Here is a 14,319-nt window from a genome sequence, read left to right on the forward strand (position 1 = left end):
TCATTTTCATTCGAATATACTTAAAATAGAAAAAAAATAACAATAAAAATGTGACATGTTTTACATATTTATTAAATGCCAATAATTTGAAAGTAAAACGATATGTAAGGGAAAAAAAATAAGAGAAGGGATAAATTGTTTGTTTAGCCTTAAAAAAAGTTGAAATGAGTAGAGATTATTTGAGAGCAAAACTGGGATAAATTACTAAGATTATTGTAGTTGGAAATATGGGAAAAAGTAAAAATAAAAATAAAAACAAAGAAAAAAGCTAAAAGCGAAGTAAATCTTTGGGGGAGGAATGAATAATACAAGAGTGTAGTTTGAGCCTTTGCCCACACAAGAGGGACAAAAAGGAACCAAAAGGAAAACCCATCCACCGCATGTACGCACGCCTATCTACCCATCCCTTACCTTCCAATAAAACATTTTCTTTTTTGCTTTTATTATCTAAATGTAAAAGTTTGATAATTAAGATTATTCCAAGACATCACTTCAAATTTTTAAATGATTATATGGCAACACATCATTAATTTATATTTAAATATTGAAATAAATTTAATTAAAAAATATATTGATTAAAATATCTAAATTTGCAAGTTAAAATATTCACCACTCTAATTATAATTTAGATTCTGAGTCTTGTTGTTTTAATTCAAATACTAATAATTCTACATCCAAAGATTTACAAAATCTCCAATGGGCCACCGACCACCACGTGTCCCTTACATTAATTTTTTTCCTTTTATATTGGTTTTATTAGTAAGTCGGCCTACAAACTATATCCAATTTTCAATATCCATCCTTAAAATTTTTTTTTTAACTATTAATTTTATTTCATTTAATAAAAAAATAATCTACTACATACTATGCCACATTTCACATTCTTATTGGATAATATTGTTTTTAAAACTAGGACAAAATTGATAACCTGAAAACCACTTAAAAATTGTAAGGACTAATATGTAAAATTATGGTATAATTGAAGGGTTAAATTAGAAATAAAACCTTTTACTTTTCAGTTTCTAAACTCCTCCCGCAGTCCTCTCTCATACTACAAAAAGCCACCACACCACCCACCACTCTCCTCACTGTTCTGTTCTTCAAAACTACTCTTTTTTGGCTTATAAGGTATAGTATCTCATTTCTCAATTTAACTCGACATAAAGCATTTTTATTTTTATTTTTTTGTTTGCTTGTAATTTGTTCATATGGTTTTATACATATATATGTATATATATATATCTTAAAAAACCATCTCTGTATTTACCTCATTTGATCTCTCTCACCAATCCTACCTTAACCCCATTCTGTTTATCTCAATGTTCCTTTTCTCTGGGTTTTCTTACCCAATCTTTTTCATTGATGACTTTTAATATTTTTTAATTGATAATGGGTGCAGCAGAGCAGATTTTTATTTTGAGCAAATCAAAAAGGAAATGGCGAATATAGACATTGATGGGATCTTGAAGGAGCTGCCAAATGATGGCCGTATCGCCAAAACCAAAATCGTTTGCACTCTGGGTCCGGCATCGCGATCGGTACCCATGATCGAGAAGCTGCTGAGGGCCGGCATGAACGTTGCTCGCTTCAATTTCTCCCATGGCAGCCATGAATATCACCAGGAGACCTTGAACAATCTCAGGGCTGCCATGCAAAGTACCGGCATCCTCTGCGCCGTCATGCTTGACACCAAGGTTCCCCTTTACCCCATCATTATCTCATAGTTTTATTACTTTCTTTTTTATCATTATTTGTGTATTTGAATGGGGATTAAAGGGTAGATTAGAGATAATAAAGAAATCAATTTTTGGGCCCAGAAATTCTCTACTTTTAGTAACCAAGCATTGCTTATATGGATATTTGTTTGTTAAAGTCCAAATGAAAGATAATGTGTCATTAGATACAAGGCACACTCTATTTAGGGTGAGTTCAGATCAGTTCAATAGGATTTTTTGAACTATCCATCATAATCCAATTCCTTTTATTTGGTTTTTTGTTTTTTCATACTAATTTTAGATTTTGGGTTCCTTGGACTCTTTTTTTTTTTTTGATATTATTTGTTAGTTTTTTAAAATCTTCTAAAAATTAAATTTTTCAAGTAAATAAAAAAATCAATAAATCTAATATAGTTTTTAAAATAATTTTTATATAGAATTTTTAAGTTATTTTAATTATTTTAAACCTAGAATGTTTATTTTTAGATCATAAAAAATTAAAGTTAATTATAAATTAATAAAATATAAAATTTGGTTCGGATAATTATGGTTTTTTTTTAACTTTTATTTAAAAAATAGTCTAAACACCTTGGTTCCAATCAGTTTTTGATTTTTTTTTCCTTAGCCTTAAACTCTAGTTGCTTGAAACCCTTGTATATATATACAAGTTTTTTATTAGTAAATATGCATGATTTTTTATGGCTTATATCTGCTGAATACTCCATAAGTATAAAATTTGATATTTTCCCTTTCTTACTGGTAAAGGTATGGTTAATGAAAAAAAGTGAAATCTAAAAGGAAAATAAAGGTATATTCAATGAAGAAAAGTGAAATCTAAAAGAAATTAAGGCGAACTTCAATAAGTCGGGCTTTTTTTTATGCCTATCACCTTGCAAAAATGGGCGTCTAGGCGCACACAGTGTGCGCGGGATCGAATGGCCTTGGCCCGAAATGATTTGAAGCTGTTTTGTTTTCTAGCTAAGATGCAGGCTCGCCTAGGTGCAACCTTGATTGACTGGGATACGATCTGACCTCCAAGGATCCTCTAAATACATGAAAAAACTTAGAAAAATCTAACTATAACAGTGCAAGGCACATACACTTGAGTTTGAGTTCGAGTCCGAGTCCGAGTAACATAGGTCATAAGAATGTCTGGGTTTTCTTTTCTCTTTGTTCTCAGCTCTTCTAACTTCTATATTTTCCTTCTTTGAGATGGTAGTTTGTGTTTGATTTGCTCTGTTGTGGCAGGGTCCCGAAATTCGAACCGGATTCTTAAAGGATGGGAAACCTGTTCAACTTAAGGAGGGCCAAGAAATTACAATCACAACTGATTATGATATCAAGGGGGATGGGAATATGATCTCAATGAGCTACAAAAAGTTGGCTGTTGATCTCAAACCCGGGAACACCATTTTGTGTGCAGACGGTACAATCACTCTAACAGTTTTAGAATGTGATCCTTCTGCTGGAACTGTGAGATGTCGCTGTGAGAATACTGCTATGATTGGTGAACGGAAAAATGTCAACCTTCCTGGTGTTGTGGTGGATCTTCCCACGCTCACAGAGAAGGATAAGGAAGATATCTTAGGATGGGGAGTTCCCAACAATATCGATATGATTGCTCTTTCATTTGTACGCAAAGGGTCCGATCTTGTTAATGTCCGTAAGGTTCTTGGTCCCAATGCAAAGCAGATTCAATTGATGTCAAAGGTATCTTGTTTCTGTTTCACTGTTGAACTACCATCATTGATAAGATTTTATGTGGTTTCTTTATGTGATCATTGTATGTCTCTATGAATTTCATCTTAAGAGAAGAAGACCGAGGCTGATTGATTTGTGCCCGTGAGGAGCAACTTAAGTTTATCTTTAGTTGTTCGTTTTACTGTTCTAATGTTGTATATCAATTTCCAAATTTTCGATGCCACCGATTGCCCATCTTTGACGATGTTTTCCATTGGCTACGACGAATCTTCCTTAGTTCTCCTTTTAGACTAATAAGTTGCATGGATATTGATATTGTTTTAGGTTGAGAACCAGGAGGGTGTCATTAACTTCGACGAGATCTTGCATGAGACTGATGCATTTATGGTTGCACGTGGTGATCTTGGAATGGAGATTCCAGTGGAGAAGATCTTCCTAGCACAAAAGATGATGATATACAAGTGTAACCTAGCAGGCAAGCCAGTTGTTACTGCCACTCAAATGCTCGAGTCTATGATCAAGTCTCCAAGGCCAACCCGTGCTGAAGCAACTGATGTTGCCAACGCTGTCCTCGACGGTACTGATTGTGTCATGCTCAGCGGCGAGAGTGCTGCGGGAGCATACCCGGAGCTTGCCGTGAAAATCATGTCTCGAATTTGTATAGAGGCAGAATCCTCCCTTGACTATGGTGCGATCTTCAAAGAAATGATCCGATCAACCCTGCTTCCAATGAGCCCATTGGAAAGTCTCGCATCCTCAGCCGTACGAACAGCTAACAAAGCTAAAGCTACACTCATCGTTGTTCTAACACGCGGTGGAACAACTGCCAAGCTGGTTGCTAAGTACAGACCAGCCGTTCCCATCCTATCGGTGGTTGTCCCGGTATTGACAACGGATTCATTCGATTGGTCCTGCAGCGATGAACGGCCAGCAAGGCATAGTCTGATATACAGGGGCTTGATTCCGATACTGGCAGAAGGGTCAGCCAAGGCAACTGATGCTGAATCCACTGAGGTTATATTAGAAGCTGCAATGAAATCAGCTACAAAGAAGGGGCTATGCAAGCCTGGTGATGCCATTGTTGCACTTCACCGGATTGGTGCTGCCTCTGTTATTAAGATCTGCGTAGTGAAGTGATGATTTTGCTGGGTTGTGCAGCGTCCATTGATGAACTTTCAAAATGGGGTTTTTATTTTTATTTTTAGTCCTTTTATGTTGATTTCATGATCTTTTATTGTGGTTAAATTTTGTTAAAGGAAAAACTTCGCTTGGATGACCGGGAAATTTTTGGTGGATGTTTATCGTTGTGTTTTGAGATTACAGATAAATTCATATAATTTGAATTGAAAATGTTGGTCATTTAGACACTATATACCGACCCAATTTCTACTCGAGAGCGGGAAACTTAGTGGTTCTGATCGAGCTTCGATCCATCACAAGTCATATAAGAGGTTGTGGTCTGTCAACAAGACTTTGCAATTGTGTTCACGTTGTCCACTGCTATCTGTGAGTCGTGTCTTTGGCCTGCATGTCTTGACTCTTTTCTGTTTGCTTGGCCGGATGGGTTCTTATTGTCTATCACAATCCTTGTCATATATCTCCTCCTTTGAAAATAAAAAATCATTAAAGCTTAAAGTGTCTCTAACAAGAAAATTATGATGCAAGGTTTTCATGAACCGTAAAAGTTCATCAATGTTCCCTAGATAAATTCCTTGCTGTCAACTTAATTTGATTGTAAAAAGTTAATAATTTGAACTCGAAATGATATGAATTTATAATGACTTCAACCAAAAATTCCGAAAGACTCAAACTCAAATGAACCTCAACCCAAAATTGAACTAACCTAAAATGATTTGAAAGTTTTAAAATTGAATTTATAATGACTTCATCAGAAAAATTCGAAAGAATCGAATTCAAATGAACTCCAATTCGAAATTGAACTGACCTAAAATAATTTAAAAAATTTAAAACCCTAATGGAGTAAATCCAAATAGCCCCAAAACAAAACGAAACTAAACTAAACTAAACTGATCCGACCCTACCAGCCCAATTGAACTCTAAATTGTTTACCCATTATTAACTAGTTTAACTAATGATGTTCCTTCATTAAACAAGGAGGCTTATGAAATGTGTCCACCTAAATTTATTAATAAAAACTACTTTTTATAGAGTTAAAATGTAATTATTCATTTTAAATAGAAATAAGATTGAAATAATAATTCAAAACTCAAATAAAGATAAAAGTAAATTATAAAATAGTTACTCAAATATTAACGTATTTTTATTTTTGTCACTTAGATTTAAATTTTTTTTATTTTAGTCACTAACTTTATTGAGATTTAATATTTGGTCACTCCTTTGTTCAATCACAAACGGTGGCTTTTTTATTGGCACAATAACAAATTTAGTCATCTAATGTTTATAAATTCTATTAATTTAGTCCTAAATCTAAAAAAAATCAACAAACTTAGCCATAAACGATACACATTCTTTCAATTTAGTCTTGATTCTTAAAATTTTAAAATTAAAAAAATTTAAAATAAAAATTATTTAAAAGTTCATTTTTCTATAAAAATACATACAAATTTATAAAAAATATTTATAAATAAATGAATAGATATTTTTCTCATTTCCTAACATGAAATTTATTTATTAAAATAATAATATTATAAATAAAACAATTTAAGAGGAAAAAATCATGAAAAAGACTTACACAGATTCATCATTTTCTTCTTTTTTTTCAACATAAACGACCTCCGTGTTCAGGTTGGGTAAAAAACTATAACACCTCTTATCTGACCCGATCGTCGGGTCTGAGTTACAGAATGCTACACTTGTTCCTGGAGCAAAAACGATCGAATATTTGCTCAGATTATGTTGTTATACATTTAAATACAAGCAAAGCATACATATAATGTGATATGCAATCAAGTCTGGATCTTACATGAGCTTACGAAAAATCTTATGCTAACCAAACTTGAACCAGGACCAATTTGTGAAGTTCTAAAAATTTCCAAGTCGACGTCGCAATTTTGTTACCTCCTCATCGCAACATTACCAACTTAGAGAGTCACATCGCGATGACATGCACTTGCACATCCACGTCGCGATGCCACTCTTTATCAGACAACATTGCGATGTCAAGAATACACATTTGACAAAATACACATTTGGTACCTAATTCAATTAACTTCAAGCCATTCCTAAATGTTTCATTCAAGCATTCAATCATTTAAACCAACCATTCTATATTATATTACCCAACCATTCAACATTTAAACATATTCAACTCCATTCCTCCTATCCATGCCAAATGCTTTCAATTTCCAATCTCAAAACATAATCATTACACTAATTAGAAACTTGACAAAACAATGAGATTAACATAATTCAATCTAAGCACACTCTAAGCCAATAAGCATGTTTAACATTTAATTTACCCTTTCCAAATCATCAACTCAATTCAACCAATTCATATAGGCTAAATGATAGCCTAAACATATCAAACCGTTCAAGAGTAACCTCACCAATCACATATCATCAAGCTTAATCAAAATATGCACTACAAGTTTTATACCGAATGGTATATTCATAATCAAACATCACCACAACTTACATAAGACTATCATCTCCAAAAATGACCATTTGCACACTAAGAGTCCTTATGTGCATGTCACATAGTTTAGACTCAAATTGAACATGTAACTATCGTATTTGGATAGTGTGTGCTCCTCTATTGATCTAGCTCGACAAGTTCTGCAAGGTGACAATCTACAGGGAAGGAAAAACAACCAGAGTAAACATTAAGAATGCTTACCTTGATCCATTAAAGCATAATAACATATCAAACATTTTAGCAATCAGAAGTGGTTATTCTTGACACATATTGATACATATCCACATTATCAATCAAATGGGTTAGTCATACTTATATAAAAAGAGAAATATTATGCACATTAAAGACATCATATACTCAAGGAAATCATATACATATCACATATCAAATATCAACATATACCATCTCATTTCCAATTCACATTAAGGTTTGCATTTCTATTCAATTGAATATCGCCCAATAGAACTATAGTAAAAATGATTCTGATATACGGGAATAAGTTACTCACATAAGCTGACAATATATCAGAATTGTTCATACAAGCTGACATTATAATAGAGTTGTTCACACAAGCTAACATTATATCGAGGTTACCCGTTCGAGGTAAACTTATAATACGTATAACTCGAGAATCTGCAATAAATGCTAGGCCTTGTTAAAACATGTAAAATCTCTAACCAATCGCGTATATAACCCTAATGGCATCCCATACGTATCCTAACCTTTTGCAAAGTTCACACATATATCATTTCTATATATAAGTCATTACAAATCCCTGTACCATATTACATATTTCATTTATAAGTTATGTACTTAATCAAATTTCACATTTTGTACCTTGTACTATTTCATAATAGTAAATATTCATGTGACTTTTCAATTTAGTCATTTTTCAAGTCACACATGCCAAATTCACTATATTCTAATTATATCTAAACATATAAATGAAACCAAACGCAATTCACACTTAATAAAATATAAGTCAGTAAGTTTCATATGAACTTACCTATTTAAAATATGAAAAGAGTGAACAATTTAGGGCTAATCTGTAATTTTAGCTTTTCCCCGATTAACTTTATTTCGATCTGATTCTTGATCTAAACAATTATTTTATATACAAATAAATACTAATTACTTCTATACAATGTTATGCTATGCGTGATCCTATCAAAATTTACTTTTCATTTTCCTTAAAATTTTACATTTTATTCAATTTAGTCCATGAACTTAAGATAAGCATAACTTTTAATTCTTAGCTTTCGATTAAAATCTAATTTCATATACCCTGATTAGGGACCTTACTTTATATATTTCTATCATAATTTTATACCATATTTTACATTTATTCAATTTGATCTCTAATGTAACAAAGTAGCAATAAGCTAAAATAACTTTACAATCTAATCCTTTTTTATATTCTAAGTTTAAAATCTATCAAATTTCAAGTCTAATTCTCAAGAAATCAACTATGGCAATTTTGTAAAATTTTAACAATTTTACAATTTAGTGTATGGGTTAGCTAAATCAAACTCCCATAACCTCAATTTTATGCAAATTACAAAAGAAAAAAGACTTGAAAATGCTTACCAAATTATGGCTAAAAGTCTTGAAAAATTCATCATTTGGATGGAAAAAGAAATGGTGGAAGAAGAAGATGGCATCTTTTCACTAACCTCATACATTTATAGTTAGACTATAGCTTAATTAAGTTAGTTTAATTAACATAATCATAGTTTAATTAATCTAATCTACATATTAACTATAACTAATGGAAATTGGCATCATCATCCATTAAATTTAGCATTATAATGGTTCATTAACCATTTTGGCCCTTTGGTTAGTTGTCATTCAAGTCCTTAAGCCTTTCATCAATTAAAATTCTATAATGATTGGACTTTACAATTTAGTCCATAAGCCTTAATTAATTATTAGTTTGAAAAAATTATTGGATCAAACTTTAATATATTTTTATATTATTCTCATAAATATTTATATTTAATATTTACGGACTCGGTTTAGGGAAATGGGGTTCTGAAACCGTATTTTTGGTACCATTGAAAATCAAATTGTTACAAAAACTACAAATTCAAGTCGTTACAAAAACTTGAATAATCCTTGAGATGCTACTATATCAAGTAGTCTTGCTAAAACATTAATAGACAATACAAAGAGATAGGGAGAGAGTGGATTTCACTGCCTCACTTTCTTTGCTCCTTTAAAGGACCCAACCAAGCCTTCATCGAGAGAAATTGAAAATCTCAGTGAAGTTATGCGCACAAAAATTACGGTCAAAAGCTCAATGTACAGTAAATTGATCCATTTAGTTATTGCTTTTGGCTTTGTTGGATTTTTCGATATAGAGTAATTTGTGTTGGTGTTTTAAGACTAAGAAAAAAAAGTAAAAAATGAGACAAAGAATCAACAAGATGGATTTATCTATGACACTCTCCTTTTTAATTTCAAAAGATTACAATATATATTATTTGACTTTCCAAGACCTTAGCTAATCCAACTAACATCTTGAAAATAGGAAAACTTAATTTGTACACAAAGTGATTATTGAAATCAGCACCTAAACACATCAAGTCATTACCAACTTAATTTGTACCTAACTAAGTATCTTAGCAAAAGAATTGAAGAAAATATTAAACCAAAAACATCGATTTTCTGCTCTAAGAAGCTAGCTAGCACTTCATCCTACAGTTTGCCTTATCATTGGACAGCTCGCACTTTGACTGTTTGCAAAAATGCTTGCATTTAGACAGTTCGCGAAAGTGTTTAGACAATCCTCCAAGCTTGTCGTATAAGAACTCTCCGCATGACAGTTCACATATGGACAGTCTACCATGTGACTTCGCACTTGGACTGTTCACTATATGTGCTTGTGAATGCATGGTTGACCATCTCGCAATAATTTTTCATATTCGGTTCAATCATTATTTTCGGTTTCTATTATTTGGATTCATTTTCTTTTTAACAAAATGTAGCATGGATGAAAATGAAGGTTACTTCATGCCACCTTCGATTATTAGCGGCTTACCACGTCAACTAATCCAAATATTTGTATATTAATATTCCCTTTTATTTACTTCAATATTTTCTAATTACTTATGGGTTTACTTGGAATTGCATTAGGAATCTTAAACGTATTTTTCTGCTTCACACAGCCATGCCATGCAAAACAACATAAATATGGGATTATTCCAATGATAAACACAACTGTGAAAAATAAAAAAAATAAAGAACACACAAATTTTACGTGGAAACCCTTTCGGGAAAAAACCACGGGCAGAGGAGAAGAAAATTAACTATGTCGAAAAATTGAATTCAATACAAGAGGAATAGACTATGTCTATTTATAGGCTTGTAAAGCCATATTCTAGTAGGATTGAAACACCTTATCCTAACCAATATAAAATAGATGGAAATAAGGTTTAAAAAACCTTATTCTAATATAAAATAAAAGAAGTCTAGTTCTATATGGATTTTACTTTTATTTTATTTTCCATCGTAATTTATTTAAATAAGAATTCGGGTCACTTAATTCTAACAATCTCCACCTTGACACAAATTCTCAATGAACAAGTTCTTTATCGCGAACTTTTAATGAACAAGTTCTCCACCTCTTCCATAAAACCCCTTAAGGGTTTAACTTCAACAATAAACACCAACCAAGTCTAAGCAATGCTCAAACTTGGTTATAGGAAGTGACTTAGTCATCATATCTGCAGGATTTTCATGAGTACTAATTTTGCTCACAACAATATCACCATTAGCAATAATATCACGAACAAAATGATACCGAACATCAATATGTTTTGTTCTCTCATGAAACATTTGATCTTTTGTAAGGAAGATGGCACTCTGACTGTCACAAAATACTGTATTGATTTGAAGGTCTTCATTGAGTTCACTAAATAGTCCCTTTAACCAAATAGCTTCTTTATAAGCCTCAGTAATCGCCATGTACTCAGCTTCAGTGGTAGACAGAGCGACTGTAGTTTGTAAAGTGGCTTTCCAATTAATTGCACAACCTCCGATTGTAAAGACGTAACCTATGAGAGATCTTCTTCTATCAAGGTCTCCAGCAAAATCAGTATCAACATACCCTATGACTCCATCTTTAGTTCTTCCAAACTGTAAACAAACATCAATAGTGCCTCGTAAGTATCTTAAAATCCACTGAACTACTTTCCAATGTTCTTTATTGGGATTTTCCATGTATCTGCTAACTGCACTGACTGTATATGATAAATTTGGACGTGAACAAACCATAGCATACATGAGATATCCCACTGCACTAGAGTATGGAACATGTGACATGTACTCAATCTCATCATCTGATTGTGGAGACAAAGCTGATGAAAGTCTGAAATGGGCTGCTAAAGGAGTACTAACAGGCTTAGCACTCTGCATATTGAACCTGTAAAGAACTTTCTCAATGTACCCCTTCTGACTTAGGTACAATTTACTTGTTTTTCTATCTCTGAGAATCTCCATTCCAAGTATCTTCTTTGCTTATCCTAAATCTTTCATTTCAAATTCTTTACTTCGTTGGGTTTTGATCTTTCTTATCTCTCATTTATCTTTTGCTGCTATCAACATGTCATCAACATAAAGAAGTAGATACACAAAAGAACCATCAGTGTTTTTCTTAAAGTAAACGCAACTGTCAAAACTACTTCTTTTGAAATCATGAGAAGTTATAAAGGAATCAAACCTCTTGTACCACTGCCTTGGTGACTGTTTCAAACCGTAAAGAGACTTTTTCAGCAAGCAAACATAGTCCTCTTTTTCTGAAACTGTAAAACCCTCTGGTCGTTGCATGTAAATATCTTCTTCAAGTTCTCCATGCAAAAATGCAGTTTTTACATCTAACTGCTCAAGCTCCAAATCATGCATGGCCACAATACCAAGTAAAGCTCGAATCGAACTATGCTTCACAACTGGGGAGAACACATCTGTGAAGTCCACTCTTGGAATTTGACTGTAACATTTTGCAACAAGCCTTACTTTATATCTGGGTTCTTTAACTCCTGGAGTCCCTTCCTTCTTTTTAAACACCCATTTACAACGAACAGTCTTTTTACCTTTAGGAAGTTTCACAAGATCCCATGTTTTATTTTTGTAAAGTGATTTCATCTCCTCTTTCATAGCAAACATCCATTTTTCTGAGTCTTCACAACTAACCACCTCAGAATAATTAGATGGCTCTTGGTTTGTATCTATGTCTTCAACCATATTTAAAGCATAAGCAACTAAATCAACTTCGGCATACTTCTTTGGAGGTTTAATTTATCTTCTAATTCTGTTCTTGGCGATAGAGTATTGTGGTGAAGAAGCAACTCTATTCTCAATTTTTGTTCTGGCTTAAGGAGCTGACTCTGTATTAATCTGATGCTCCACCTGCTTTTGATTTTGTTTATTGGAAGAGTCTTTAAGAGATAAGTTACGTAGCATAACAGTTTCATTAAAAACAACATCTCTGCTAATCACAACTTTTCTATTTTCAGGACACCATAACTTATACCCTTTTACACCAGTTTTATAACCAAGAAAAATGCATTTAATGAATCTCGGTTCCAATTTTCCATTATCAACATGAGCATACGCAGGACACCCAAAAATATTTAAATCAGAATAATTAGCAGGATTACCATTCCATACCTCTTGTAGATTCTTTTTCTCAATAGCAACGGATGGAGATCGGTTGATCAAAAAACATGCAGTAGAGGCTGCTCTGCCCAAAATGACTTCGGTAATTTGGCATTTGACAATATACATCAAACCTTCTCCATGATCGTTCTGTTCATTCGTTCTGCAACGCCGTTTTGCTGTGGAGTATGACGAACTATCAAGTGTCTCATGATCCCTTCTGACTTGCACAATCTATTAAACTCATCAGAACAGAACTCTAAGTCATTGTCTGTGCGGAAGTATTTTATCTGTTTTCCCGTCTGTTTTTCAATCATAATTTTCCAAGATTTAAATGCGGAAAACACATCGCTTTTTTGCTTCAGGAAGAACGCCCAAACTTTTCTGGAAAATTCATCAATAAAGGTTAGCATATAATCAGCTCCACCTCTCGAAGGCACTCTGGATGGCCCCCACAGATCAGAATGAATATACTCCAATGTTCCCTTCGTGTTATGGATTCCTCTAGTGAATCAAACTCTCTTTTGCTTCCCAAAAACACAATGCTCACAGAAATTTAGTTTGCAAATTCCTTGCCTATCAAGAAGTCCTCTTTTGTTCAATTCTGCCATGCTATTCTCACTCATATGCCCTAGGCGCATATGCCAAAGTTTAGTAATATCATCATCTGACAAGGAAGAGGAAGCGACAACTGCATCACCAGTAACAGTAGAACCCTGCAAAACATATAACTTGGCAATCTTTCTCTGCCATTTTATCACAACAAGGGACCCTTTAGAAATCTTTAAAACCACACTTTCAGCTGTGTATCTGTACCCTTTTGAATCAAGAGTACTCAACGAAATTAAATTTCTTTTCAATTCTGGAACATGCCGTACGTCACTAAGTGTTTTGACAACTCCATCAAACATCTTAACTTTAATTGTTCCAACACCTACGATTTTACACGAAGCATTATTTCCCATCAAAACAACACCTTCAAACATTGTTTCATAAGTTGTAAACCAATCCCGATTGGGACTCATGTGGAAGGTGCAGCCTGAATCAAGTATCCACTCATCGCTTACTTTAGAATCATTGATAGAAGCGACTAGAAGTTCATCATCGCTGTAGTCTTCTATAACATCAGCTTCACCGGAATTTTCTGGTTGTTTTCCCTTTTCATTCACAACCTCCCTTTTAATCTTATTTTGTAGCTTATAGCACTCAGATTTAATGTGCCCTTTCTTCTTGCAAAAGTTACAAGTTTTACCTTTGTTTGAAGACTTCGATCTAACCTTAGATTTACCACGAGGATTTCGTTCCTGTGTCCTACCACGATCATCATTAGCATTCCGATCTTGTCTCCCACGAATAATGAGACCCTCTCCCTGAGAGTCGGGTTTAACCACAAGATGCTTCATCTTATCATATGAGGTTAAAGAATCATAAACCTCATCAACTATGAGAGACTCGCGGCTATATAAAATCGTGTCTCTAAAAGTTGAATAAGACGGGGGCAACGAACAAAGTAGAATCAACCCTAGATCTTCCTTATCATACTGAACCTCCATGGCCTCCAAGTTTGAGAGAATTTCTTTAAACGCTATTAAGTATTCGTGTACAGACGCACCTTCCTCCAAACGATGAGCA

At 33.4% G+C, this 14,319-nt stretch overlaps 1 protein-coding gene across 2 annotated transcripts; it reads left to right on the forward strand.

Moving 5' to 3' along the window:
• Positions 1-1,035: 1,035 nt before the first annotated feature.
• On the forward strand, positions 1,036-4,766 carry LOC107894021 (pyruvate kinase, cytosolic isozyme). 2 transcript variants are annotated; one of them, XM_016819209.2, is made up of 4 exons: positions 1,036-1,128; positions 1,403-1,694; positions 2,964-3,425; positions 3,741-4,766. In XM_016819209.2, exons 2-4 carry the CDS (start codon positions 1,437-1,439, stop codon positions 4,551-4,553), a joined length of 1,533 nt encoding a protein of 510 aa, XP_016674698.1. In that variant the 5' UTR covers positions 1,036-1,128; positions 1,403-1,436; the 3' UTR covers positions 4,554-4,766. The 2 variants fall into 2 exon arrangements, with proteins under 2 accessions (XP_016674698.1, XP_016674697.1); XM_016819208.2 differs by having other exon boundaries at positions 1,043-1,128; positions 1,400-1,694.
• The last annotated feature ends 9,553 nt before the right edge of the window (positions 4,767-14,319 follow it).

This window comes from Gossypium hirsutum, chromosome A13 (genome assembly GCF_007990345.1).
Source record: "Gossypium hirsutum isolate 1008001.06 chromosome A13, Gossypium_hirsutum_v2.1, whole genome shotgun sequence".
NCBI classification, from domain to species: domain Eukaryota; kingdom Viridiplantae; phylum Streptophyta; class Magnoliopsida; order Malvales; family Malvaceae; genus Gossypium; species Gossypium hirsutum.

Bases quoted from the DNA above. Each gene is read 5' to 3' on its own strand.
- LOC107894021 (XM_016819209.2), top strand. From the start codon at position 1,437: ATGGCGAATATAGACATTGATGGGATCTTGAAGGAGCTGCCAAATGAT. The intron at 1,695-2,963 runs GTTCCCCTTTAC...CTGTTGTGGCAG, and splicing joins CCGTCATGCTTGACACCAAG to GGTCCCGAAATTCGAACCGG. The intron at 3,426-3,740 runs GTATCTTGTTTC...ATATTGTTTTAG, and splicing joins AGATTCAATTGATGTCAAAG to GTTGAGAACCAGGAGGGTGT.